Raw genomic sequence first — 27721 nt, forward strand, 5'->3', positions numbered from 1 at the left:
AATAAGATGACGCACTCATCTATGAAATGGGGATAGTGTTGCCACCTACTTCATAGGCTGGTTTTGAGGGCTTGGCACATAAGTGCTCAATAAACGATACCATCCATACCATCATTTCTAAAAGGAGTACATTTTACTTATCTTTGACCTAACTTAATACTAAACCTCTGTATCCCTTTAGTGAAGTTAAGGGATAAGGGCATTATTTCAGAAATTCCTGGGAAACTGTCTACTGGAGTCAATAAGTAGGAAACCACTCTTCTGGTCCACTGGGGCCTTCCTTTACAAATCCCAAAATTCCCTCTCTGGAGGCTTCTCTTGAATATTTTGGGTCTTTTCTTTCTGGTTATGGGGGAACAGTGCTCAGCTTTTGATCTGTGATTCTGGGCAATGCGGTGACTGGGAAGAAACCCACTCCAGCAGCTACCTCTTCTCGCGGAGCCTCAGATGTGGTGCGTGCGTGATGGGGTGACTGGCTTGGCTGCTCTAAAGGACTGAGCAGGCAACTGTGACAGTCCTTGAGTTTTATTTTTATTTTTTAAATATACTTTGAAGAATTTTGTGAGTCCCAAAGGAGCCCTTTTATGTCATTTTTCTTTTTCTTTAGAATTTCCTCTAAAACCCATTAGGGAGATTTAACATATTCCAGATTTAGCACTTTAATGGGCTTTTGTTCCTGCCATAATTTTTTCCAATTTTTAATTTCTCCTCTGATTTTTAATTAGCTATTTCTGGGATTATGATGTTTGCAAACTCAACAGTAAAATTTCTGGAAAGCCTTGCTTGACGTGTGAGTTTATAACAGCGTGGACCCTGCGTGGACTAGAAGGGAAGGGAAGGTCTGTCCCAGGCATGACTTCTTGCCCAGCAGGCCGCCCTCGCCGTGCTGTTTGGGGCACTGGGCCTCTTTTATAAGATCACAAAGACCCTGAGTGAGAGAGCTGCTGTTTAGCACCATCTCGGTGTTTTTGTCTTTCCAGGAACCTCAGACAAGTCGAACCTGGAGCTAGTCACTCTGACGTGCACCTGTGTGGCAGCAACCCTCTTCTGGCTCCTACTGACTCTCTTTATCCGCAAATTGAAAAGGGTAAGAACATTTCAGATGAGGTCTGTGCTCCTTTTTACGTAATATTCTAAAATGCTCACCTGATGTCTGGAACAGGCACTAAACATGTTAGGCCCTCTTCTTCCCCTTACCTCTGGTTCCCACCCTGACCTGTTGAACACTGGAAAGTGAATCATTAAAACCATAAAGTGAGGTATTCAAAAGAAAAGGCTGGAGCATTGGACAGATGAGTATCTCCCAGGGACAGAAAGGATATTTTTGATACACAAATATATAATAAATTCTTTCAATTAAATTCTGCACGAGACCTATGAAGCCTTAATCTTCTTAACCTTACTGTCTGCTAAGAAACAAAAAGGAAAACGAAGAGCCCCCTCCGACTGCCTCTCAGCACCGCAGCACAGAGATGTGCACTGCTGTTCCAGACTCCCTGAGCTGTGCCCAACCCGCTCTTCCAAGTGTGGGGTTCAAGCTGGACTTCAGGACACCAGATTTCTGTAATTTGGCCTGTAGCACGACTCGTTTCTCTGAAGTTCAGTGGAGAAAGAGCCAACACTTCTTCCTTCAAGCATGCCTCAAACATTGACCATGTGCCTGCTCCGTGCAGGGGGCCAGGCCCCGTGAGGCTCCCTGATGGCAATGGGGAGCAAATGCCACAGTGTGCAGTCGGGGGCTTTGATCAGGTACACAGGCAAATGCACAGTGTGCCTAGCGTGAGCTGACTACCAGATGCGTGGGAGGGGCAGGCAAAGGAGGAGAACACGTTGCAGGCAGAGGGAGCGTGTGTGGGCTGGGCAGGGCCCATGAGAACAGTGGCTGATAGAGGCCAGTGTGGTCGCAGTGATGGAAACAAGGAGGACAGGCTGCGATGCCTGACCAGGCAGGGCTTCGGGCTGCAGTAAGGAACTTAGTCTGTATTCTAGAAGTAACAGGAAGCCCTGGGGCAAGGAGGCGATTGAGTATCTATAAGTGTGAGAAATTTGTGTCTGATTATAAGGGTAAGAAATGTGTGTCTGCAAAGATTATTTCGCCTTCTGTGAGGAGAATGGACCATGGGGGCACCTCATAGAAGACTTGACAGTAGTCCAAGGAGGAACTGACGGTAGCTCAGTGTAAATGATTAGAGTCGAGAGATGTAGGAGGTAAAATCAGGAAAACCTGAAATGTGTCAGAGGCCTGCTCAATGTCTAGAAATCTGTTAGCCCTAATTAATGTACCAAGCCTGGGGGAAGCCTCGGTTAATCCTTCAAAAACTGTACAGGTAAATGTATTGTTAGTGCCATTTTATAGAAAGAGAAAACGAGGCTCAGGGAATTAAAGTGACCTGTCCAAAGTCACACCACTAATTAGAGTTAGAGCTGAATTCTGCAGCCAGGCTGTTTGACCTCAGAGTAGATATTCAAAACCAGTAATGTGTACTTCACAGTGTTAGTAGTGTTAGTATGACAGGCAAGGTTAGCCCCCATCCTCTACAAGGAACATGTAGCTGCCAGGCTGGTGAGGCTCAGTGACTGAGCGTCGACCCTCCACCAAGAGGTCGCCAGTTCCCAGTCATGGCACATGCCCAGGCTGTGGGCCCAATCCCCAGTGGGGGGCATGCAGGAGACAGCCAATCGATGTTCTCTCTCATCGATGTTTCTGTCTCTCGGTCTCTTTCCCTTCCTCTTTCTCTAAAATAAATAAAGAAAAAAAAATATTTTTAAGAAAAAAAGGAGTATATAGCCTCGGCTTCTGCTACATGGAGTGGCTGGCTTTGAGACAAGCCTGCTTTAGAAGGAACAGCAAACAACAGTATTTGAAGGGGAGACACATCATATAGGGAAAGAGATCTAACAAAAGAAAAACTTGCCAAATCTGTGAGGGGGGTATAAAGACTAGATAGGAGTTCAAAGGAGGAGAATGGGAGAAAAAACTTCAGAGAAAGAAAAGTTTAGAGACAGACTTTGAAGGTTGTGACAGCCCCTCCTCCCTCAAACTCCCCAGGTTAGGGAGGGAGTCCAGTTACTTTGACTACAGGAGCATAGTGGAAATAAAACAGGAAAGGCAAACTGGACCTAAATTGAGTGGGTCTCTTGTACTTCTAAAAAAAAAAATCTATGAAATTGTGATGTCGGTAAGAAAGGATGAGCGCAAGTAACAGAATGCCTATAAAAATCTGACAAGTGATCGGATGTGGGAGGCAAAGAGGAAAAAGGCATCAAAAACTCTTCATGAGGTTTCTCTAACCACAGTGTAAACTCCTCATGGATAAAGACTATCTTTTTATCTCCACTCTGCATGAGCCAGTGTTATAATTATAGCCAACATTTATTGATGCTTACTGTACACCAGGCCCTGCTTTAACAGCTTTACATGGATTATTTCATTTGATATTCACAACAAGCCTATGAGATAAGTACCATCATTACCACCATTTTACAGATAAGGCAACTGGGCTTAGAAAGGTTCAGCAGTTCGCCCATCCTTACGTTCTGGTCAGATGAGCTGATTCAAATCCAGGCATCAGCCTCAAGGTCTGGGCCCTGAAGTGCTTAACTGTGCAATTTTCATGCCCAGTAGCTGCTCAGTGTTAATGTTAGTTGAAAGAGTAAATATTTGTCAACTGAGATTCCACTATCATACTCTCCTCAATGCTCTTGGGGTTTTTGCGCGCGTGCGTGCGTGCGTGTGTGTGTGTGTGTGTGTGTGTGTTTCCTCTCATCTGCCTTGCTGAGATGACCATAAATTCCACAGGTGCCACATGGGGAGATGGTCTTCCATTGCCTGCTCCCCACCTCTGCCACACTGCTGCCAATAGCCCCCGCCCCAAGCATCCAGAACCCAAGATGTCCCCTGCCAGGCTCAGCAATCCCATGCTCTCTGAAGATGAGATTGCTTCTCGTAGCCTTGGCTATGTCGGACATTGAAAAGTTTAGTCATAAAACCTACTCGAGCTGCTTCTCTACTGAACACCTTGCACCCTGTCATAGGAATCCATACTCCTCTGCAGTGTCAGACTTGCACGGGTGTCTGACGGGCTGGGCCCTTACAGTCTGACACCAGTGGCAAAGGCAGTTGGTGACAGCCGTGCTCCATATCTTTCTCTGTTCTCCATTCCTTATGGAGGCCAGGCAAATCTTTCTGCCTTGAGCTATCTGTCACACATTTTAGTGATAATTTTTGTGAGAAAGAGACTGATTGCGAGTGATGGATGAGGTGAGCTGTGACAGCCCAGAACAGGGAGTCAGGGCTGAAGAATGTGGGTGGGTGTGAAATGGTGTGTATGGAGAGGTTGTCTTCTCTACCGAACTCTGATCTGGTTGAGGGAAAGGCACTGAAAGGAAGGACCCTAAAATGCATTTAAATGAAGTGTACATAACTCTGGCTAGAGTTATCAAAACGCACCTTATATGGGTAAGCATACTTCCTTCTGTCCTGCCCACAGAAATGCAGTCAATCCTATGATTAACTAACAGGAAATACACCCATGGATGTGACCTGAAGACACTAAATGTAAACCCTGTTATTTATGAACTGGAATGTAGGGTGTTTTCTGGGCTTGACTTGCATTACTGAGATAAAATAAGCACCTGAAGCAGAGGTCCGCCGGTCTTATTTGATGTCCTACCGATGGTCAAAGGAACTGGGGATGAATGTTGCTGTGTGTAAGCCTTACACCTTGGTATTTGAAATAATCAACTTCTATTTGTTACTGAAGGTAAATCCTATTCTAATCTCACTAATGGACCCTTTAGTCTTTTCAGGTAGCCACACTGAGTAAGTGGCCAGGCCTTCTGAGTATTTTTAAACGCTTCATGTGCAATGTGCCTCCAGGCTATCCCAGGGAGAGACCCTGGGCTTGCTTTGCCGCCTCTGGCCTTTCTTGCAAATGTACAAAAGCCACAGTCATGGACCCCACTGTCAGCCCATCTGTAATGTATATTCCTGCTTACACAGAATGGCCACAGAAAGTTATTTTTAGTTACTGTGTGGAATGGCTTTATTAAAATGTTTTGCATTTTTTAGAGGACTGTCATAGGCTAATTGTTTAAGAACAAGCAATAAGGCCGCTGGGAAATCTGAGTGCACTTCGTCTGGGACAGCACCAGAGAAATGCAGGGTGGGGACAGTGCGGGCCGTTTAACAGGCACCGCATGTGTGCCAGCGGTACCTTCTGGGCCCGACCATATGGTTTTAACCAAATGAGCCAAAATAGCAGCAGCTATTGCCAAGTATTGTTTTAAATTGAACGTCAGGGGGTTGTAAAGTTGTTTCCTCTTTGATGACTTTGAGATCTCTTTGTTTCTCAGTCTTCTTCTGAAATAAAGACTGACTACCTGTCAATTATAATGGACCCAGACGAAGTTCCCCTGGATGAGCAGTGTGAGCGGCTCCCGTACGATGCCAGCAAGTGGGAGTTTGCCCGGGAGAGACTGAAACTGGGTAATGTATTTGTTCAACAGGCTCCTAAACCCATACTGAGCACCTGCTACATGCAAAAGACTGCGTGGAAAGAAGCAAGATAGGCTAGACTCGGGACCCTACCCTCCGGCTGCTCACAACCTAGCAAGGGAGGTGGACACAGAGGCATATGAGGCTATGAGAATGCTGAGAGGACAGTTCAGGGGACAAGGAGCACCTGTTCATGCCGTCAGCAATTACCAAGCACCTTCTCTGAGCAGCAGACACAAAGTATTTAAAACTCTTCCCTCTAAAGAGATCACCATGAAAGTAGATTAAGTGGCCCTGGCTGGGTTTCTCAGTGGTTAGAGCATCGGCCCAAGGACCAAAGAGTCGCAGGTTCGATTCCGGTCAAGGGCATGTACTTTAGTTGCAGTTCGGTCACCGGCCCTGGTTGGAATCATGCGGGAGGCAACCAATCGATATGTCTACATCCATGTTTCTGTTGTTCTCCCCCCACTCCCTACTCTATCTGAAGATAAATGGAAAAATATCCTCAGGTGAGAATGTAAAAAAAAAGTACTTAAGTGAAGGGAAAGGGGAAGACATTAGTTCCATCAGGAGCCTTACTCTTAAATAATGACATTTTTGAGGAGTTAGAAACGTATGACTTAGAACACAATTCAGGATGACAAGGAAGAATAAAATCAAACATTTGGTGAAAAAGTTGGTACTCTTCAAGGTTGTGGATCAAAAACCACTCTGCACAAATCCACCAGTTACATACTGAATTTCCCTGGGTGTTTAAAATGACCAGACAGCCCTCGCCGGTTTGGCTCAGAGGTTAAAGTGTCGGCCTGTGGTCCAGAGAGACCTGGGTTTGGTTCCCGCTAAAGACATGTACCTTGGTTGCAGTTTGTCCCCGGCCCTGGTTGGTCGTATGGGTGGCAGCCACTCGATGTGTCCCTTTCACCTCAATGTTTCTCTCTCTCTCTCTTCCTCTCTCTCCCTCCCACTCTATCTGAACAAAAAATGGGAAAAAAATGTCCTCGCGTGAGGATAAAAAAATTAATAAATAAAATAAAATGTCCAGACAGAGAAGAAAGTCCTAGGGGGTCGCTTTTGAAGAGCAAGGACTGTTGCTTTACAGGTAAGAGAGATGCTGTAACCAGGAAGATGTGTTTTCCCTCAGCTCACCCCGTTTCCTCCAGTTCAGACATCACAGTGCAAATGAATCTCCAGCCCAGTTGCTACAAAATAATGGCAGCCTCAATTACTCCCACCCAAAATATTTGAACTGTGGTTTCTGAAAGTGTCCCGCTCGCTCCTGTGTATGCCGGAGTCGATGCCAGCTGGAACCAGGGAAAGAGCGTGCACCGTGTTCCCAGAGCTTGTCGTTCTGCATGAAGAGCCGCTTGTTCTGAACTCACTAGCACCACCTCCTCGCCCCCCCACTTGCAGACCATATGAAGGTGGAGGTGTGAGGCGACAGAGACAGAGAAATGGCTTTTCTTGTTCTCTTGGGCCTTGAAATGATTCCATTTACATCTCTTCTTACACAAGAAAGAAGACTTGGGCCCAAGAGTATGTTCTATTTGGCTTGGGGAAGAAAATTAGAAATCAGTAAAAAGCTTGAGAGACAGACAAAAGCCAGTAAGGCTGCTGACAGGGGGAAAATCAACCAAATCTGGAGTAGTTAAGGGCAGGTGGCACACTAGACGAGGTCCTTCTGCAAGTCTAAATGATATAGCAGCTAGCCAACCCCTCAGTGACCTTGGCACGGAACATGGGATAATTTTCCCACAACCATTAGCCATTCTCAGGCCATGTTGCTTTCCAGAGTTATTAGTCACAATCAAATGTTCTCCTTCCAGTACAGGACATAAGCTTTCCATCCCATTTCTCCACTCCTTGGCCTGGTGTCATTGTGATCCATAACACATCCAGGGAGAGTGCCAGTCCTCCACCAGAACTCCCCAGGGGCTCTGTGGGTTTAGATAATCCCATTTCAGGAGATTCTCCTTGTTGAAAATCTTTCTCCTGGTTCTTTTCCTTCTCATGGTTGCCAAATGCTATGATTCAGCCAATACACAAGTGAGTGTCTTTGATGGGTGAGAGGAAGTGGAGCAAGTCAGCTAGCAATCTCAAAGCAGACTGTGACCAAAGGGCCGCAGAAATGCTCCTCCTATTAACTTGGGAGCAAAGAGGCCCAAGATTTGTTTGGTTTTTAAGCCAAATAAATGACAGAAAGAAATCTGAAGCAGTGTCTGGCAAGTGAAAGTAACCAAGATTATGTCTGGATGGATGGGGAGAAAAGGCAGGTTTGATGGACAGAGTTATAACAGGTCATAAATATAGAGAAAAACACAGACCAAGCTGCTTCTGATCTCAGCTGTCTGCACTCTGTGGGTTACTATCAGCCTGGGTGAGAGAAGTCAGAATCCATCGTACCTGATAGATACATACACTTGGAGCTTGGGTCAAAGGTGTTGCTACCATTGAAATTCCTGAAAGCCAGTAACTAAAGAAACCTATTTTGTTAGTGATTCCTCATCAAACCTCAGAGAGAATTCCCCTCCTATAAATTTATAAATGCCTGGCATTGCACCTTTCTATTGGAAAGTAAACTCAGAATTAGCAAATAAGGGACACAACATGGGAGTCTGGAAACTGGCAGGTGGATGGTGCCTAAGCTGGCGCTGCCTCTTGTAAGACTGAACCTGGATGCCAGAGTGGGACTCAGCCCCATTGTCCCCAGAGTGTCCCAGGGACCCTGGCCAGTTATTCTTAGAAGAAATTCCAATATCTTTTCATTGTAGGACAATGACCTAGCACTTTTCTAAGCTACTTAGTGGCATTTGGGTAACACCAAGTAAGACTTTAAGGGAAAAGGAGGATCAGGGAAGGTCAAGTCCAGTGTGACTGGGCTCCCCTAAAACTGAAAATGTGGGTCTGCTGAAGGATTCCAATGCCTCAAATGATTAAAGAGCCATAATAGCTTCATGCTGTTTTGCAAGGCAGCAGTCAGCTTCCAAGAGAATAAAGGAAAAAACGGAGGGAAGCCAAGTGAAAATGAACTGATTCTCACTGAGAGCAAAGTCCCCAAACACTGTTAAAACAAAGTGTGTTCTGATGGCTAAGAAGGAAATGCATGGGGACCAAAGTGTGGAAAGAAAAGGATTCCATCTGCCCCAGACAATCAAGAGTCTTTGTAGTATCGGAGAGGTGTCCCAAGACAGTGATTATCTTACTATTTCTCAGGCTCGGGACACTTTTCATATTAGATGGTAGAAGTCACTTCAAAAGGAAAACGTTGTTCTTTTACCTGGAAAAGCAAGAAAGAAGCCTGCAACAAAATGTAGTCGTTTTTACGAGCCTGGAGGAGGCATCTGTCAGTGCTCCTTCCACACATGACCTCCACGTCCAGCCCCCCTCTGGGGCCACCCAAGGCTCTTCTATTTAAACGAACAGTCCCCATGCTGGTCTATATCTTAGACAATTTTACCCAAAAAAGGAAGCACTGACTACATCCCAGCCCATGACATGTGCTCTGGAAGGAACAATCTTTGTCAGTCACTACATGTGTGACCACAGGAAAGTCCTGTGATCTCACCAGCATCTCCCTCCTAATGCAGTGCGTCCCTATGCGATAGATGCCTAGACTGCTGCGAAGAGGCTCTGTGATTATGTTGGTAACTGAACTCTTCCCATGTCCTAACTGGATGCCCAGGGTGGTTAGTAATGGAAGATACTAAGCAGAGGCAGCATGAAGACATCTTTGTTACTGAGTAGTTGTGCATAAAAGTATAAAAGTTCTAATATGATAAAGAAGCAGGAAAGCTTCATTCCAAACTTTATAAGAATCTTAGTAAAAAAAAAAAACAAGCAAACAAAAAACTATATCCTTTGGGGGAAGGGGTTGAAATATGAGGAAGGAAAGGAGGGAGGAAGAGAAGATGGCCAACTAACTGACGGTTTGTTATCAGAAGTCTGAGAATGAGGACTTGGTTGGGAAAGAAGGTGTATTAAATCAACACTCTACCAGGACTTAACTTTTGACCAGAGGCATTTTGTTGGCTTTTCCCCACAAAAGAACCAAAAAATAGTGACTTCCTTGGCTCACTCCTTTTGCCGTATCATGCTTGAAGTGTACTATTTCTCTAGGCTCTACTTAGCTACCTATTTCCTGATGATGCAAAAGGAAGTCCCCTGATAGAAGAGGTAGCTGAGGTTTTCCAGGGGATGCCCTCCTCACAGAGCATGACTCCCAAGGTCTCCATCTCAGCGGTCCCTCTAGTTACCCAGAATTATACAAGACTTGCTTTGAGCCCTGGCCGGTTTGGCTCAGCGGTTAGAGCGTCCACCTGCGGTCCGGAGAGACCCGGGTTCGGTTCCCGCTAAGGGCATGTACCTCGGTTGCAGTTTGTCCCCGGCCCTGGTTGGTCGTGCGGGTGGCAGCCACTCGATGTGTCCCTTTCACATCGATGTTTCCCTCTCTCTCTCTTCCTCTCTCTCCCTCCCACTCTGTCTGTACAAAAAATGCAAAAATGTCCTCGGATGAGGATAAAAAAAAAAAAAAAAAAGACTTGCTTTGAATATTTCACAAATTCCCAAATGCTACTATTCATTCTACACTAATATACAGCAGACCTTCCATGGACCAGGTACTGGGTTAGGTTCTGGGAAGATTCAGACGTGGTCATTGCCCCTCTCAGTCAAGCTGTCTCACACAAGGGTAAGGAAAGAAACATGTGAATAGTCATTATAGTGTAACATACATAACGGGTACCATGAAAAACCCCTTGCTCTGTTATTGCATTTGGCAACCATCTCTCTGTGGTTGAAATAAATTACTGCCTGTGGTTGATAGGCTCGTGTGCTGAAGATTTATAATCATCATGTGAAGACATGTTAGAAATGCTAGGACTATTTGCCTGGCAAGAAAGTCAGGGAAAATAGTGGGTTTTTAAAATATGTTTTTTAATTGATTTGATTTTTTGTTAATCCTCACCCAGGGATATTTTTTTCCATTGATTTTTTTTTAGAAAGAGTGGAAGGGAGGAAGGGAGAGAGAGAGGAAGAAGAAGAGGGAGAGAGAGAGATTGACCAGTTGCCTCCCACATGTGCCCCAACTAGGGCCGAGGATCGAACCTGAGACCCTTCAGTGCGCAGACCAATGCTCTAACTGCTGAACCACACCAGCCAGGGCTAAATAAATTTTAGAAAGAGAGGAAGGGAGAGGGAGAGAAAGAGAGAAAGAGAGAAAGAAACATATCGATGTGAAAGAGAACATTGATCAATTGCCTCCCGCACGAAAGCTGACCTGGGATCAAGCCTGCAACCTGGGCATGTGGCCTGACCGGGAATCAACCATCGATCTTTTGGTAAACAGGACTACACACAACCAATTGAGCCACACCAATCAGGCCAGTGGATTTTTTTGTTTGTTTGTTTTGCTTTTTATCTATGAAGCAGTCTTGTAACCAATAGCAATAACCGCCATTCTCAATTTCTTGCTTTCTGCTCAAAGCAGATCAGAAGAAATGATCGAAGTGTTGAGAAAAGAGGCCTAGGTTAGACACAGGGAAATCCTCTTGTTAATAATGTTATTAAACAGTGGAAGAGACTCCCCAGGATTTGGTGGCCTCTTCCTTCCAGGAGGATTTTGTGAAAAGGAAACTGGCCATCCACATGCACCAAAGGCCTTCTTGGGGCCCAGCAGAGCTGTGAAGAGGGCACCTCAGAAACACAGTGAAGAGTTGGAAAAAAGATACTCCAGAAATGCCCCTTACTTTGACTCCTTTGGGGTCCGCTCACTGGAGATCCCATTCAAAGCCACGTGTGCCTCACATACACACCTAGGGAAAATGGCACTTCCTTCCTGAAAGACTTAAGCTTGCCCTGCCGGCTTGGCAAACAAATCAATGCATTCTTTTCATTGCAGGCAAGTCACTTGGGAGAGGGGCTTTTGGAAAAGTGGTACAAGCAGCTGCATTTGGCATTAAGAAGTCACCCACGTGCCGGACGGTGGCTGTAAAAATGCTAAAAGGTATGGATGCTGGAGTTTGACTTTCCACTGACCCATTGCATTTCCTAAATGTTCATTTCAGTTGGGTGTGCCTGGGAACAGATACAAGCTATGTCTGCTCTGGTCACACAACTTTCTTCCACTGCTGGAGAAAAAGGGCCATGTGCTTAGGGAGGCTTCCAGGCTCTTCGCCTTCTTCCAGCCCTGACACCATCATTGCCCAAGTACCGTGTACTGACATCTCCACCTCGAACAGCTGTTCTTTCCAAAGGGCAGCTATGATAAAACCCTACAAAGACCTGACAGTACTAATCTGAAAGTAGCCAAGAAAGGAGTTTTGTGTCCACAAGTCAGGACTTCCGTTCGAGGTAGACTGCCCTGTGTGAACGCCTCCATTCCAGCGCCCACCCCAGATTCTGCAGAGAAGAGGCATCAACGTGTCTTCTATGTCAGAAAGCATCACACTAGGTACTTTAATGTTTTAGGCTGAACCACTTGAAATTGCCATTTTTCTTATTTTTTTTTCTCTACAGCCGTGTGAGGTAGATATTATTATCCCAGTTTGCAGATGAAGAAATGTGCAAGGCCACACAGCTCCCCAGGGCAGCAGTAAGGGTTTGAGTGCAAGTCCTGTAGAGAGGGAAGTCCTCTTTCCCCCGCACCGCAGCGCCACCAAAGGGTTGCTGGCGCCTCCTGAAAATGGCTCACTGCTCCAAAATCCTGAAAAGGACCCTGGCCTGAGTTCTGGAGGCAATCTAGTATCCAACCTTGAGCTACACTGAAACTAGATCTGGAAGCATCTGCTTCCTCTGCTGGTCCCATTTTCCTGCTTACTACCACACTGTCTCTGGGAAAGGCAAGTCAGCTGTGCTAAAGGGGCATAAGTGCATGAAGGGGTCTGTGAGTTTGAGGAGGGAAATTCTGACCTGAGATTTTTTAAAGGCCCAAAGAATTTGCTCTATGTAATACAGAAATAGCATGTGTAATATATTTATGAATGCTTATCTTTTTTAAGCCATCAGCCTGGGTTGGAAAAGACTGCCAAATCATCCACTAGACAACATTCCTGAAAACCACTTTCATTCAGCTTTCTTGTTTTTAAATTGTTTGGCCATCTGTTTCTAGGAGAAACTGAAAAGGCAGAATGTCAAACAAAGGCCATAAGTCAGAAGCTCTTTCAAAGTGCCCTTGAGCAAAACCTTTAACCTTCTGGGGCCTTGTGCCCATGTCTGAAATGAGAAGAGTAATCATGTTGTTTATTTATCTAACAAATATTTGTTGAAGATCTATGAGCCAATTCCAACCTCACTGGGAGGCTTCCAAAGTTTATCTAATTATTATTAAAAAATGATTTGTGCTTATGAAATACCATTTTGGTCTCTACCACAATGTTAAATGCACATCTTTGACCCATTCCAGGACTATCTATGGAAATACTTGCACATGTGTACAAAGATTACACACAGACTGTTTATTACAGCATTATTTATAATGGCAAAAAAAACTGTAGACAGACTAAATGTTAGGAATGCCATAAATCAATTAAAAAGAATGGAAAGAGTCTCTGACATATTAAAAAGGAAGAAAGGCAAATTATATATATACATACGCACACGCACGCGTACACACACACATAAGCATCCCATTTATATATCATCCCATTTATGTAAAATTTAAAAAAGACTTTGATTGGAGGTATGTGTGTATATATATGTATATATGTATATGTTTATATATATATGTTTATATATTTATAAGCACATAGAAAGGGTCTGAAATTCCAAAAGATTAACAGTAGTTACTTCTAAAAACGTAAGTGGGCTGGAGTGGCTTTCACTTTTTACTCTGTATACATCATACTGTTGAAATAGTTTACAGCAAGATTATGACTTTATTTCTAAAACAACTTAAAATATTTAAACGCCTTAGAAATGAACCAATAAAAACAGACAGAACAAACTTAATTTAGGCCTCAGACTCTGCTAATTCTTAGACTGATGTTGCTTATCTCTGAGAAAGAAAGTGAAGTCAGATGCTCATGGATCCTAACAACTTGAGATAACCCTGTGGACTCCAGGGAGGAAAAGGTTATGGGGAAAAAATAACACAATGCAAAGATGTTTACAGAAGTGGTCATTCTGCCCTTGCAGGTTCTTGTGGCCCTTCTTTGTAATATCTCAAAGAGGGAAAGTTGAGAAAAAGGGGTAAGCTGTGGGCACATCCTGCCTGGAAGGTCCTTTCTGTGTCTGGTTGTGAGAGAGGGAAGCCTTGGGAAGGCGCTTCCACAAGGTGCCCTGCTCTGAGTCAGCACATTACTGACCAGGACTAGGTCCACAGGGGAAAGGTGCGACCACCAACCCCACCAGCACTCTGGGCATTACTGTAATCAAAAGGATGTTGACTCAGGAGGGTGGGAGTAATGAAAAGTCTGGGGACTCGGGCCTTTCTGCAGAATGTGGGGAAGTTAATGAAGCAACAGGCTGAGAGCTACACCGTGGAGGGCGGGAATGCCACTTCCAGCCGAAAGGGCCTCATTGTCCTGTCGCCTTCACTCTTCCTGCTTCTCACAGAGGGGGCCACCGCCAGCGAGTACAAAGCTCTAATGACCGAACTCAAGATCTTGACCCACATTGGCCACCACCTGAATGTGGTCAACCTGCTGGGAGCCTGCACCAAGCAAGGAGGTAAATGCGAAGGGACGGGCCTGCTGCATCTCCGGGTGCTCACGCTAACAGCTGCGTTCTCCAACATCTGGCTTCTTCTCCCCACCCCTGTTCCTCCTCACCTGCTGGAACATGGCCTTTCAGTAGGCCCAGAGGAACCCGTTTTCCATTTATAAAAGGGGGGGGGGGTCCCATCCGAAACGCCTTCCCTGTACAGTTCATTTAAAGGTTATGAAGAGAAGGACAGCCAAGCACTAACCTGTCCATAGGGGAGGATGGAAGGGTCTTCAGGGACAGTCATTCCTTTAGGTGAAGCTCCAAAGGCAATGTGCAACCTTCTCTGCATTCACCCTAGCTCTGGTCACATTCCTCCAAAGTCAGCATCAGAATGACCAGGGCTAATCAGAGACCCACCCCTGCCTGTGCCTCGGCCCGAGGGCAAGATCGCTGGGCCCCAGGCAGCCGGGACGCACTCCCCACTCCCAACCTGTGGAAGCAACTTCCTGCTCTGCAACCGGGGGAGAGGAGGTGCTGTCCGGATCTCTCACAGGTACTTTTAAATCAGCAACGTCCTGACGGAGACACTCGCCCCTCTCCTGAGCAGGCCCGGCGCTGCGAGCCACCTAGGGAGCCTGCGCCTGAGGGCTCCATCGCCACAGCTCCCACCATGCCCCAGGGCAGAAGCCCGCACGCAGCTCCAGGATCGCGCGGCTTTGACCCGGAACCGGAAGTTGTTGGCTGCAGGTCTTGTGCGCAGCCCGGGGCCTGTGGTGGAAGCTCCGGGAAGCGCAGGCGCCAGGCAGGCAGGAGCTAGCCCAGGGCTCCGCGTCCCTGGGACCCGAGATGCAGCTTGGGTTTGGTTTGGTTTTGTTTTCCTTTCCGACCCTCTTGCTTCCTTTTACCCAGGAGTCGATAAACCATGGGGTCAGTCGGTGAACTTAATTTGGCCGTGTTAGTTGGGGGAAACACTCAAGGAGAATATTTTGTGACGTGCGAATTAAATGAAGTTCAAATTTATATGTTCATAAAGTTTTATTGGCGCGCAGCCCCTCATTTCGTTGTGTTGTCCTGTACGGCTGCTTCCGCACCGCCAAGGCGGAACAGAGGAGCTGCCTACCCTGTTTGCCGGCCCTGCTCTGGCCCTTCCCACCAGCCCCACAGCCCGCGCGGACACCCCCAGTGCCTGGGGAGAGACCGGCCAGGCAGACCAGACTGTTTTCTGCACTGGAGGGAGGGGCTGCCTGACAGTCTTGGGGTTGGTGTGACAACATCCCGAGGCCCCTGCACTCACTAAGGTCTGGCTAACAGGCAGAGAAGGTGGCTGGCAGCTACAGGCACTGGCACTGCCCCCTCCGCTGCTCCAAGTTCTTTCTCCTCTTTTCTTTATTTTCTGCTTCTCCCCACTCCCAGTTGTCTCCTGTTCTTTTTGAATTTTTTAATTGAAAAAAATCTAGCACCTTAAGTTGCATTCCTAAACCCCACTAATACAAAGACAAGTTGGTTCGTGGTTTCTCAGGCCCACTGCAGGCTGGCAGATGGACCAGCTCAGTGTGGCTAAGCCTGTGTGTTGTTTTGGCTGCAGGGCCTCTGATGGTGATCGTTGAATATTGCAAATATGGAAATCTATCCAACTACCTCAAAAGCAAAAGAGACTTATTCTTTCTCAACAAGGTAAGGAATTGTAGGGGTTGGACATTTTAAAGAGAATAGTGACTTTGCATTTTAGGCTGTAGCTGCATAAAGCAAGAGGAACCTATATTTTTCCATTAATGACTAAGTTTAAAACCCAATGTCTGCTTTTCCCTCCTTTTGAAAAATTTCCTCCCATGCTAATATATCACACTCTCTTTGTGGACAGCACAGAGAATATTTGATACTAGTATGTGCCGTGATAATAAGGGTTAAAATGTACTAGTCATCTATCTAAATACCTATCAAATCAACTTGATAACTTTAACCCCCTCTCTCCTTCTCTCCTCTCTCTTCCTTTCTCTCCCCAGATACACACACACACACACACACACACACATCACGTAGTCACTTGTTTTTAAAAGATGATAACAAGTGTGATTGTCCCCATTAAATACAGAAATTAAGGACTTTCTTACATGTCTCCACCACCCCTATCACGCATACACATGCACTGAATCAGCCTTATCTGCTAAAATGTAATAAAAGGAATGCATGGGCCCAAGTTATAAAACCAAACCAAGTTTAAAAGATTATTGAATGGAAGAGGAAAGAGTTTAATAAAATGTTGCCAGTGTGACCCATCCCACCAGCGTTGTGTCCTTCTCTGGTCTGGAGAAGCTCGGGAGACAATGATTCAACATTATTAACTGACAATTACCAATGCTGGTGATGAATCTATGTAGTGTGATGGTTAAGCACTCAGACTCAGGAATCAGACTGCCTGTTTTTAAATCTTATTTCTACCACTCATGAGATCTGGGACCTTGAGCAAGTTACTCAATCTCTTTAAATTTCAGTTTCTCATTTATTAAATGGAAGTAATAATAGCACCCAACTCATCATTGAGAGACAGTTAAGCACTCAATGAATGTTTATTATCATCATTGTTATTGACCCAATGAGATAGAAAGAATGGGTGGATCCAACTTAATGTCACTGATCTGTGTGATCTGTATAATAGATTAAGTGTCCAAAATCCATGAATGGTGCCCATCTCTGTCACATGGGCAAGAGTTGTCATGTGGTACACAAATAAGAACCAGTAGACAGCTGGCCCAGTCTCTCATCTCAAACTTTGATTCAACCAAAGACACAGGTGTTCTACCAGACTGGCAGCATATAGCAAGAACAGATTTCCCCCCATTTTAAACCATGTCCTCTCATAATTAGAATCTTAACACTGAAAGAGATCTTTGTAATCAACTAGTTCATACACTCATATTATAGATGTACCCAGAAAAGTTGAGTGATTGGCTTAAGGACACACACCTACCAAGAGATGAAGTTGGGGACGAAGAACCCAGCTCTCTTATCTCCCCTTCCAGTGCTTTTTCTGTGCCCTGTGCTGGCTAAAGAGGGGAGAAAACATAAGAAGTGGAAAGTGGTTCCCTGAGCTGAGAGCAGTGCAAACTCCTTTCCGTCTTGAAATCTGGGCTGGCTTCAGGAAGAACTAAGCCAGCAGAATACCCCAGGGATCAGGGCAGGATGGAACGTTTGGGTTCATGCATCCTTTGTTTTGAAGAGTTTGCTTTCTTCTCTGGCTATATTTAATGATCACCTCCCTGTTGGTGGAGCCTAGTATTACGTGGAAAACACATGGCTATATTTCATATTTGGAACCTAAAGGGATACAAAGAGAAGGTGAAGGAAAAACCAAAAGACTAAATCGAAATAGGATATTTCATTTTCCAAATAAATTCACTGTGTTCTGACAGAGTCCCAAAAGTTCAGTAAATCAACCTTTATGTAAAATAAATGATTACCAATAAGCAAAGCTGAATATACCATTGATTGAGAGTCAGGAAGAGGAGGAAGGAGCTTGAGTTATGGTCCTTGGAGACATGCCCGAGGCTGAGACTTCTGAGAAGTGAGGAAGAAGGCTGCCCAGAGGGTGTTGTCATGGACCTGAGCCATGGGTGGGCCTGTCAGGCACTTTTCTCCCCCATACCCTTGCCAGCACCCTCCTCTGCTACCTTCTGTCCTGGAGAGGTCTTGTAAAAAATAAAATTCCAGTTCCCAACTGAGCAGAATCAAATCGAACTGCCTCAGGGAGACATTGCCACCAGCTCTCAGGTAGGTCACCTGGCGTGGCAGTGGCTGTTCCCTCGGAGGCCTGCCTTCCCTCCGGCAGAACAGAACGGTCTGTGTTCAGGGGCCAGGAGCCTAGTACCCTCCACACTTTTGGAGTTTGTCAGCTGTCCCTCCTGAAGCTCTCTCCTCTGTCCTCTGCTTACTCCCACTGTGCCCTCTGGTGGAGGGATCACTCTTATTTTGCAACATGTCTAGGAAAAGCCAAGGAAGGGCAGGAAGCCTCATTAATCCTAGCACCACCACAGTGTACTGGTAGATCGGGACACCACTGCATCTCAGTCCCTCTCGGCCCAGTTTCTGTATTGCCATCTAGTAGAATTGAGCCTAGGTACATGGTCTTGTCATGAGGCTGCTGGGAGTGCTAAGGTTCTATTGTCACAGTTGTCAGATGAATTACTAAATGTTATAAAAGTATTTTCCGGTCCCACACAAACACCCAGACCAACAACTCATTTGTCTATGAGTCAAAATGTAATAGGATGATAGAGCTTTTCAAATGAGGAAAATGAAACCCAGCAAAGTAAGGTGATTTTCCCAAGATCACATGGCTAATGGAAGAGCTAGAATACACACCAGGGCGTGGAAAAGGATGAAAGGCCTTTCTACCCCTGTTAGGATCTAATTGTATCTTTGTTTTCATTGGAGGAAAAAAGAGAATGTACATGTTCCCTCCTCTCCTAAGGAAACCAGAGAAATTGGAAACTGTAGCCCTCTCTTCTTACTCCTCATAGCGGTTACATAGGGGTGAAGCCCCAAGTTCATGGGGATGCTTTTCTACCATTCATGTCATTTTTCACGAGATGGTGCCTGGTATGGAAAAGTGGTTAAGGACACAGACTAAAGATGGCCAAACCTGAGTTCAAGCTTTGCTATTTACTGGCTGCATGTGACTGATTATTTGACTTCTCTGAACTGGTTTCTTCATGTATAATAAGCAAGTACTACTTCATAGAATTGTTGGAAAGATTAAGTGAGAAATTGTACCTAAAAATTTTAATATCCTGGCTCACACAGAGTAAACTCTCAGTGAGTTCTGGCTGATATTAATACTCCTTTATCCTACCTAAGATGCTGTCTAGAAGCCCAATCAAGAGAAATACAGACTCCACAACCCCAGGAGTGGCCAGGTGCCTGGCCACGAGAAGGCCTTTGCGGGTAATTTACTATCCATTTTGTAGAATGATCTTCTCCCAGCTTAGGTGATCGCCAGCTTGAGAGACGGTCTTCCCCGTTTCGGTTCTGGAGCTCCCTTTCATCTGTGTTCTCCTTGGTCTGTTCCAAGGATGCGGCATTACACATCGAGCCTAAGAAAGAAAAACTAGAGCCAGACGTGGAGCAAAGCAAGAAACCAAGACTAGATAGTGTCACCAGCAGCGAGAGCTTTGCAAGCTCTGGGTTTCAGGAAGATAAAAGTCTGAGTGATGCTGAGGAAGAGGAAGGTAGGTATTAACTCCTTCCTGTCCTACAGTCTGAGATATTTTTATAACATACTGTGCATTTCTGAAATGTTTCTCTTATTTATCACCCTATTAAACATCCGTGGGAGACTCGAAGAGTAATGTCCTGAGGAGATAAGATTTGAATTAAGATAATTTACAGAGTTACTAATTTTGACAGGGATCTCTATACAGTTGTCTCCCCTCAAGCCTTTTTGTCTTAACGGGTCATTCCCCTACCCCCGAGCTTGGGAAAATGGGCTGGAGGCCTGGAAAAATCTCTGATATTCGTTCTGAAACGCAAGTGCTCTTGAAAATGAACTCTGATCCACTTGTTGGTTTGTTTTATGTTTTACTAACATTGTTCCAATAAGCTGGGATTTGGCGGAATAACAAGCAGCATTACAAAGAGCTACGGTTTAATGCTTTCCAGATTCTGACGATTTCTACAAACAGCCCATAACTATGGAAGATCTGATGTCTTACAGTTTTCAAGTAGCCAGAGGCATGGAGTTTTTATCTTCTAGAAAGGTCAGCCTTGCTCTTTACTGTTGCTCTTCTTTGCCAGGCCTGGACATGTGGACATTCACATGGAGACACACACATTTGCTATAAATCCACTTTTCCTAGCATTTGCTTATACTTATGTCCTTAAATATAGAGTAAACATCATGACAGATGCCTGAATTTGTCCTGATAAGAGTGAGGAGTTTTGAGAACACTGAGTCTCAGATACCAGGGGTAGAAATTTAGGGAAGAATCACTGGACAGATTTGGCCCCCACTCTCCACCTTGTCCTTCAGCATATTTGTAGCTCTGGCCAGACAGAACACTGCGCCTCGCAGGCGGGCTGTTAATCCATCCCAGTGGAGTCCTGCGAACGGCAGCTGGAGGATCAAAGGTAGGAGAAGTTGTGCTCCCTGGGAGGACTTGACTGTCACTTCGTTGACCAGGATGCTGTGCTGCAAAACAGTGGCAAAAGCAGATGCAGGCTCTGCCTGCACTTTGGGGCCTCCAGGGGCCTCTGTTTGTAAAGAGGTGCTTCACATTCACGGTAACTCCCTGTGCACTGGGGGCTGCTTCCTTGAATTAAGAAGAAGAATGACACTGAGGAGCCGCAGGAAATTCGACACTTAGATTAAGGAAATGCGTTGATTATGCAACTGTTTCACTCTAGTGCATTCATCGGGACCTGGCAGCACGGAATATTCTTTTATCTGAGAACAACGTGGTGAAGATTTGCGACTTTGGCCTTGCCCGGGATATTTATAAGAACCCTGATTATGTGAGAAAAGGAGATGTAAGTCAGTGTGATGTTTATTTGACTTGTTTGTACTCTGTAATTTTTAAACCACAGACCAACGCCCTTGGTAAATGGTGACACTTCCTCGACAGTGGTCCCTGAAAACCATCGTGCGCTTTGTGTGGAGACCAGCAGACAGGCTGTGTCCAGAGAGCCCTTGTGTGGGCGGCGCGGAAAGGCCAGTCTGGGGTCTGCTCTGCCTCACTCCTGCCTTGGTACCTGTTCTCTGGGCAGAGCTGCCTGATGTCGCTAATCCAAGAAGTGTTTAGCAGGGCCCTGGTCACCTCCCTTTGACTCCGTTGGGAGTTTTTGGAACCACTGGAAAGAACAGCCTGGACTCTTTCCCTCAAATAAACCCGGATGATTGATTCAGCAGGTGTATATATCTCAGGAAAGGGTGGGGGAGGGTATTGGTATTATCTTGCTGTTGAGGAAACTGTCTCCCCCCGCCCTGCCCCCACTTCCATGCCTAGCAGCCCACTGCTGGCTCACACTGGTTTCTCTTCTCTGCTTGTTTGTGGACATGGTGTTGTGTTTCACTTTTGTGGGTGACCTCCTGTGTCCTCTCTTCTCGAGACTGTACCCTGAGGGCTTAAGCCAGTGTCCGGGCTCTGCCGGATCACAGCAGTGGTTCTCAGACTGCAGCACACATACAAATCACCTGAAGTTCGCTGGGCCCCACCCCCAGAAACTCTAATCCAGTAGGTCCTGGGTGGGGCCTAAGGATTGGCCTTTCCAACAAGTTCCGAGGTGCTGCTGGCACAGCTGGTCCTAGGACTCTGCTTCAAGAACCACTACTCCAGTCTCTTTTTATAAAAGAGAAAGAACCCAACACACTTTCCTGGGGAGCCCTGATTGGCAGAGATGGCATCTACCTATGTGTCTATCCTTCTGTTCATCTGTACCTCTTTCAGCTTCCTCCTGACCCTCCCCCTTACCCTTTTTTCTTTGTCTCGCCTGAGTCCTGTACTCGTTCCCATCCATCTGAAGTGGCAAGGCCTGCCCTACTGGGATTCCTGTTGCCTGGAAGAGAACAGACTGTCTGCACACTTGAGAGGCAGCCACCGTCTGCTCAACACACCGCCTTCTTTCTGTCCTGTGCCTTTGCCCACTCCCCCACTCAATGGCTTAAGAATCTTTTTACATAAGAATACCTTTTAAAATCCTACTTCTTAAGAAAAATTTCTGGAAATTAATGGACTTTTAGGGTGTCTTTCAATTCAGATCACTCTTTTCCAGGTCCCTGTGGAATGCAAGTTTTTGGGGGGAGAATGATTTCTTTCGGAGCCATGGAGCTAGCACGTGCTGGGCGCATGGGAGGGGCTCAGTAGTGTCCGTCCTCTCCATAGGGGTGGGTGCAGCACACAGCTGCTTTCAGCACAGCGCCGCACCTCCGGGCCTTCCCCGCCGGGAGCCGCGACTGCTCTGGGAATGCTTTCTGGCCAAGGTTAAGCGGGCACTGGGCTGAATGTGCTTTGTTTGCATGTCCTTCTGCTCAAGGCCCCTTGCCCTTTCCTAGACTCGACTTCCTCTGAAGTGGATGGCTCCTGAATCTATCTTCGACAAGATCTACAGCACCAAGAGCGACGTGTGGTCTTACGGAGTGCTGCTGTGGGAGATCTTCTCCTTAGGTGAGCTCGGCGGCGGAGCTCAGTCAGTCAGGAACCAAATGTTGCTGGGTGTCCTTCGGATAAATACAACCTTTAGGTCAGCACCTGAAAGAACTAAATCCCTCGCAGAGGCGTGGCACGCAGGTCCCGGATGAGGCTGGTGCTGCATGTGTACCCTGCATAGTGGAGATGCTTTATAGAGACGCAGACGAGGCCAGACCAGCGCAAATCTGAAGTCAGGGTTACATTCAGCCATCTGACAGACTCCTTTCTCTGTCCGTTGCCTCCTTCTTCTAATTCCTCAGACACCGGGTTCCTGATGCCCTTCCGTCCGCCCTCCCTAGCATGCCTCTCAGAGTTTCACAGGAAGAGCTCCAACAAGCACAGGTCAGCCAGTGTGAGGAACAGGAGGCCTTTGCAGGGCCACTAACGTTAACACAGCTAGTCCTGGACCCTGGTTGTATTTATCCTGCTTCCAGTAACATCCACTGTGGGGGACTAGAAACCTTGTGCAAGAACCCGAACACGCAGATGTGCACAGAGCCCGCATCTGCTCGCAGACACACACTGATGCTCTGAGGCCTCCCGAGCGTGGGGTCTAGCCAAGAGTCTTTTGGACTTTGCCAAAAATTTGCCTTTTAGAGCAAATAAAAGTCATCCAGTAACATCCCTGGTTTCCTGTAATGTGTGAAAATCATTCCCTGCTTTCGATGACAGGCACCTGTTGCTTCCAGTCTTTGAAAGCGGCTTGGCGGCCACAGTGGCCCGCAGTGACAGCGTGCCAGCACTGCACACCTCCAGCTGCTTCCTACCAGCAGTAATCACTAGGAAGTGCAGACAAACACGCTGACACCAACCAGGTTCGAGGTCTAGAACAGACCAGCCCAGGAGGCCTGGCTCACTACCACCTCTAGCCAAGAAGTCCCCTGAAAGGGAAGGTTACATGGGCACTCTGAACAGTGAAACTGGAAGAAGGTGAAGTCTAGGCCCCCCTGGGACCCGCTGGAGCACAGACTCCTGCCTGCAGGCAACCCCTACATTAGCCTAGCCCTGGAGCTCCAGGCCCCCCTTTCCCTCAGGCCATCCCAGCAACCGAGTCCCCAGTTGTGTGAGAGGTTTACAAGAAAGGAATGGATTCAGATCATTCTCACTGAGGTGTGAATAATCCACAAGTGACCTATTCCAAGACCCTTGGCCTTTTAAAAAGAAGTTTATTAACCTAAGGAATGAGTCTCTAATGATGGGATTTCTTTAGAGTTCCTTGTGGGGAGAGGGAAGGGCCCCTTCAGATGACACCCCCTCTCCTGAGCAAAGGGACAGGAGTAGGCACAGGAATGGCCTGGGGGCAGCAGAACCCAGCACTACTGACCAACCAGACTCACCAGCAGGCACTGGCTGCCCTCAGTACGGGCGGTGCTGGGTGTGGCGATCATGCCAGTCACTGGGCACTGATTCCTAACCCATTACCAGATGGTCACTCTAAGGGAGGAAACAGACCCCCGATGGTGTTTTGTGCCCTGAAGCCATAACCCCGTGCTCTCCCCACTGTCCCGCAGGTGGGTCTCCGTACCCCGGTGTGCAGATGGATGAGGAGTTCTGCAGCCGCCTGAAGGAAGGCATGAGGATGCGGGCTCCTGAGTACGCGACTCCTGAAATGTGAGCCTGGGCCGCCTTCCTTCCCCCCCCCACCGACAGCGCTCCCCCCCAGCAGGCACCTGGGAAAGGGGGTGTTCCATGGAGTTTTAGCCCCCAGGCCCGCTTAGCCTTGGCCAGCTCCACCTGTGCAGGGAGCATCTTCCAGAAGTGAGGCACTGTCCCTGACCCTTCCTTACCAACTCCTCTCCTGACCGCTGCCATGACTTTTCAAGGCCTGCGCTGGGAACTGAACTTAGGAATTCAATTCTAGGTCTGAATCCAGGTAAAACTAACAGACCACCCGGAACTAAGTGTAAGGCCTTGTCCTCACTCACAGAGCAGGAACCAAATGGGCTGAGTCGCCACAGGGCCGAATGCTAGAAGCTGCCGTGCCCAGTCCTCCATCCTCACCAATGACCAGCGAGGGGTTGGGGTGAAAGCAGAGGAAGAGGTAGGAGAGGAAGAGGAGAGTTTCCTGATGGAATTACTAATTACCTCCGCAGGAGGCTCCTGGGGCAAAAGACTGCTTTAGGCTCATTTCCGGAGTCCACTGGGCAGCTGTCTGGAGCTTCTTGAGGTGGCTGCCTGCTGTGCAGCCCTGTGACTCCAGGAAGGTGACAGGCTCTGTGTGAAGGCTTTCTCCACGGTTCCAGGCTTGCTCGGCTCTCTCATGCTTTTTTTTCCTGGAGCTTTGTGGATGTTTTGCACTCCGAGTCCTGAGCAGGAATGTGATGACACTTGCAGTTTTGTTGAGCTGCTGACAAGGACCTGGGCCTCCCAGGGCGGCACCACCTTTCCTGAACTGGCAGGCGGCCCACCCTATCCCACCGACACAATGGGGTCCTGTCAGAAGCCCTGGGATGGCCTTCGGGGAGGAGTCGAAGGGAACGAAGGAAGTGTGGGCTTGGCCACAGTGCAAGGTCACTGTCTCCTTTTTTCATATCTGGAGACCAGGCTAGGTCAGACCCAGGATGAGGACGAGGAGGACAGGGACTCAGGCCTGTGAAGGCCGAGCTACGGAGCCACCCTAGTGTGGAGGGGACCTAGGGGACTGTTGTCCTCTGTCCTTGTCAGGAAACGCAGGGAGCTGTAGGCAAGGCCCCTTTCTGAGAGCTGGGGACAGATAAGTTAGCCACTAGGACTGCAGCGGGCACTGAGAGTTTTTAATTACTTGCTTCCTTTTACCTGCTGGAGAGGGCAAACACGGGAGATCTGGTGTAAAGTGGGAATGCTTTGCACGTTAGGTTTTCTGAGTGTTTCCCCATACCGTCTCTGCAGTTCCCAGCAACCTTGAGCAGGCAGATACATAATCTGACTTGGATAAATCATGAAACTGAGCCTCTGAGAAGTGAAGTGGTTTGTCCTCTGTCAGCTAAGTAGTAGAGGAAACAAATTTAGAAGCCAGTCTTTGGGCTGGTCTCCCTAGATCCCAGGACTGAGAAGTTAGGAATATACCCCGCTGCCTTAGGAGAAACGTTTCCCTAATATGCCCACTCGTGCTTTGAATTAAATATTTCCTTCCACTTTTCACATGATGTGACAATCACAAGAGTGAGTTCTCAGTTACTAACTAACGGTGATAGTAATAACTGCAGTCATTCTTAAACAACATTTAATGGTTATTTAGTGCTTATTGTCAGACACTGTTCTTAGCACTTTTAACATACATTAATTTTTCTAATGCTCATAAAACCCAATAAAGTAGGTACTATGATTATCTCATTTTACAGATGAGAAAACCAAGGCACAGAACATCTGAGTGATTTGCCACATTGCTAGTAAGTTAAGCAAACCCAGCCCGAGTCCAGAGCCCTCAACACTGTGCTACATATCTACAGGGTGTATTTCCAAGTCTCACCGAGCTTCTGGTCCAAAGTGACTGTAGCGGTGCACAGTCCTATCAACTTTGGACTAAAAGCTCCCGTGGACTTTATCAAACCTTCAAGTCTTCGCATAAACCACTCCCAGGTCTCCCTGGTATCCCATGCAGCCACAGGAAGGATTATTTCTTAATTCTGGGGGGTTATTTCAGAAATGATAAAAAGGAAGAAGCAGCTTCATGAAATGTTGGTTCAGAAGGCCAGAATTCAAACCTTCAGCCATTCTCAAGCATTCGAAAGCCGCCGGGGTGAGGATGGAGTGCAGCTCAGAACTGGGATTCTGTGACCAGAACTTGGCCTGAAGCGGCACGCAGTGGGCAGCTTGGGTGATAGCTCCGACAGGAAGCTCTTCCCAGAGGCCCTCGCCCCTGCTTGTTCCAAGAAGGGCTGGTGGGTTGGGTGCAGCTGGTGTCCCTTTACTTTGTTGGTTGGCTGCCCAGAGCATGTTTCATCAGATGTCTTTCAATAAGGGAATAAGCAGTTAATTTTTCTTCTTTTCCTTTGGTGTTTGCTGAGATAATTTGCGTTGAATTTCAGGAAAGTGGAAACTAGAAATCAGAAACCAAGAATCAAAATACAGAACAACAGTAGTCGTAGGTGGCCCCTCTGGCTAGTTTCAGCGCAAAGAACGGGAAGAGCCCGCTCACGGCAGCTCCGGCAGCTGCTTGCTCAGGGCAAAGGGTTCGGGCTGAGAAGCCGGGCCTCTGACCAGTGCTCCCTGTCTCAGGCCCCTTTCCATCCTCCCTCCAGGAATCTGCATTGCTAGAGATAAGCACCTTGGACCATCAGGCCTGAGTGTGGTCAGGTGGGAGCAGGCCCGCCTCTGCCCAGCCCCTGCACTTGGGGTGAGGCATCTGACTTTTCTCTAGTGGCCACCTGTCTCTGTAGTACACTGTTCTGCACCTGTCTTAACAAATTAGTGAAATGTGTAAACTTACCTTAAAATGAGATTCAAACAGTATTGTGCAGACGTGTTTTAGGCTGTTTCAGACCGGTCACAGCAGGCTGGCCCAGGCTGCCTGGATGAGTGCCTTGAGCCCTCTCAGAGGCACTGCTGGTTGGGAGCAGTTAGAGACTTTGGGCACTGCAGCCCTGTCCTGTGTCTCCCAGAGAGCAGGGACAACAGCCAGAGTCAGAGTCCCTTCCTCACCCCCAGCTCCTCTGTAGTTGAGTCCCAGTGCAGTGGTACCTGACATTGGCCCACACGTCACACTCACCAAAGGGCCCTCACAGCACTCGGAACCAGCTGACCCACACCACACCCCCGGGAATCGGGCAGAATAGGTGCAGTAGGTACAGAAACACAGGGTGGGAGGGAACCAGAGGCAACTTCTGAGAAGAGTCTTGACCCATAGGTTTGGACCACCATGGGAGAACTTGCAGTTCAGACAAGTAATTTCTGTGAGCTCCTGTCCCTAACTCAGAAACTTCAGACATCTGCTTACTGGGTACTTGTCAGAAAGCAGAACCTCAACCTCAGTGTCCAACTGGGAGGAAAGCAGAAGATGGCTGAGGACCATGTGGTGCCACCATTCCCCTGGGCATCTCGGATTTTATCCCTGAGTTAAATCAGAACCTCAGGACCCATGCATCTGGACCACACTGCTTTGTTTCTCAGAGCGGTTTTTACTGAATGGCATTTCTTGCTGTCAAGGCTTTGGCCAACTTTAAGAAACAATGTACAAGACAGTCTCACCAAGTCATCATTGCCCAGATGGAAGGATGCTGAGAGCCCCTCTCAGGTGTCCGTTCTAGGAGGGCCGTGCTGTGTCCAAGCACCTGGCTGTCGGGACTCCCGGCTTAGTGCTCCACGGCACCGACGGGCCTGTGCTTGCCAGCTGCCAGACTGCATATTAACTTTCCCTGTAGTTCCGCCTTATTAATCTTTACCTTCTCCCTCATATTCTTTTATTTACCTTCCTATACTCTCACTGTCT

General features: G+C 47.2%; 1 protein-coding gene across 1 annotated transcript in view; it reads left to right on the plus strand.

Moving 5' to 3' along the window:
- Nucleotides 1-27721, plus strand: part of FLT1 (fms related receptor tyrosine kinase 1) — a 176573-nt gene that overhangs the window by 137326 nt on the left and 11526 nt on the right. The window contains exons 16-25 of the mRNA XM_036251787.1: nt 981-1087; nt 5356-5488; nt 11391-11495; nt 14045-14158; nt 15720-15808; nt 19203-19359; nt 19790-19887; nt 20534-20656; nt 22179-22290; nt 23826-23925. Of these exons, the coding sequence (XP_036107680.1) occupies nt 981-1087; nt 5356-5488; nt 11391-11495; nt 14045-14158; nt 15720-15808; nt 19203-19359; nt 19790-19887; nt 20534-20656; nt 22179-22290; nt 23826-23925 (1138 nt within the window). The remainder of the gene's footprint in view (nt 1-980; nt 1088-5355; nt 5489-11390; nt 11496-14044; nt 14159-15719; nt 15809-19202; nt 19360-19789; nt 19888-20533; nt 20657-22178; nt 22291-23825; nt 23926-27721) is intronic.

The sequence above is a fragment of the Molossus molossus genome, unplaced genomic scaffold, assembly GCF_014108415.1.
Source record: "Molossus molossus isolate mMolMol1 unplaced genomic scaffold, mMolMol1.p scaffold_m16_p_10, whole genome shotgun sequence".
Taxonomy (NCBI): Eukaryota; Metazoa; Chordata; class Mammalia; order Chiroptera; family Molossidae; genus Molossus; species Molossus molossus.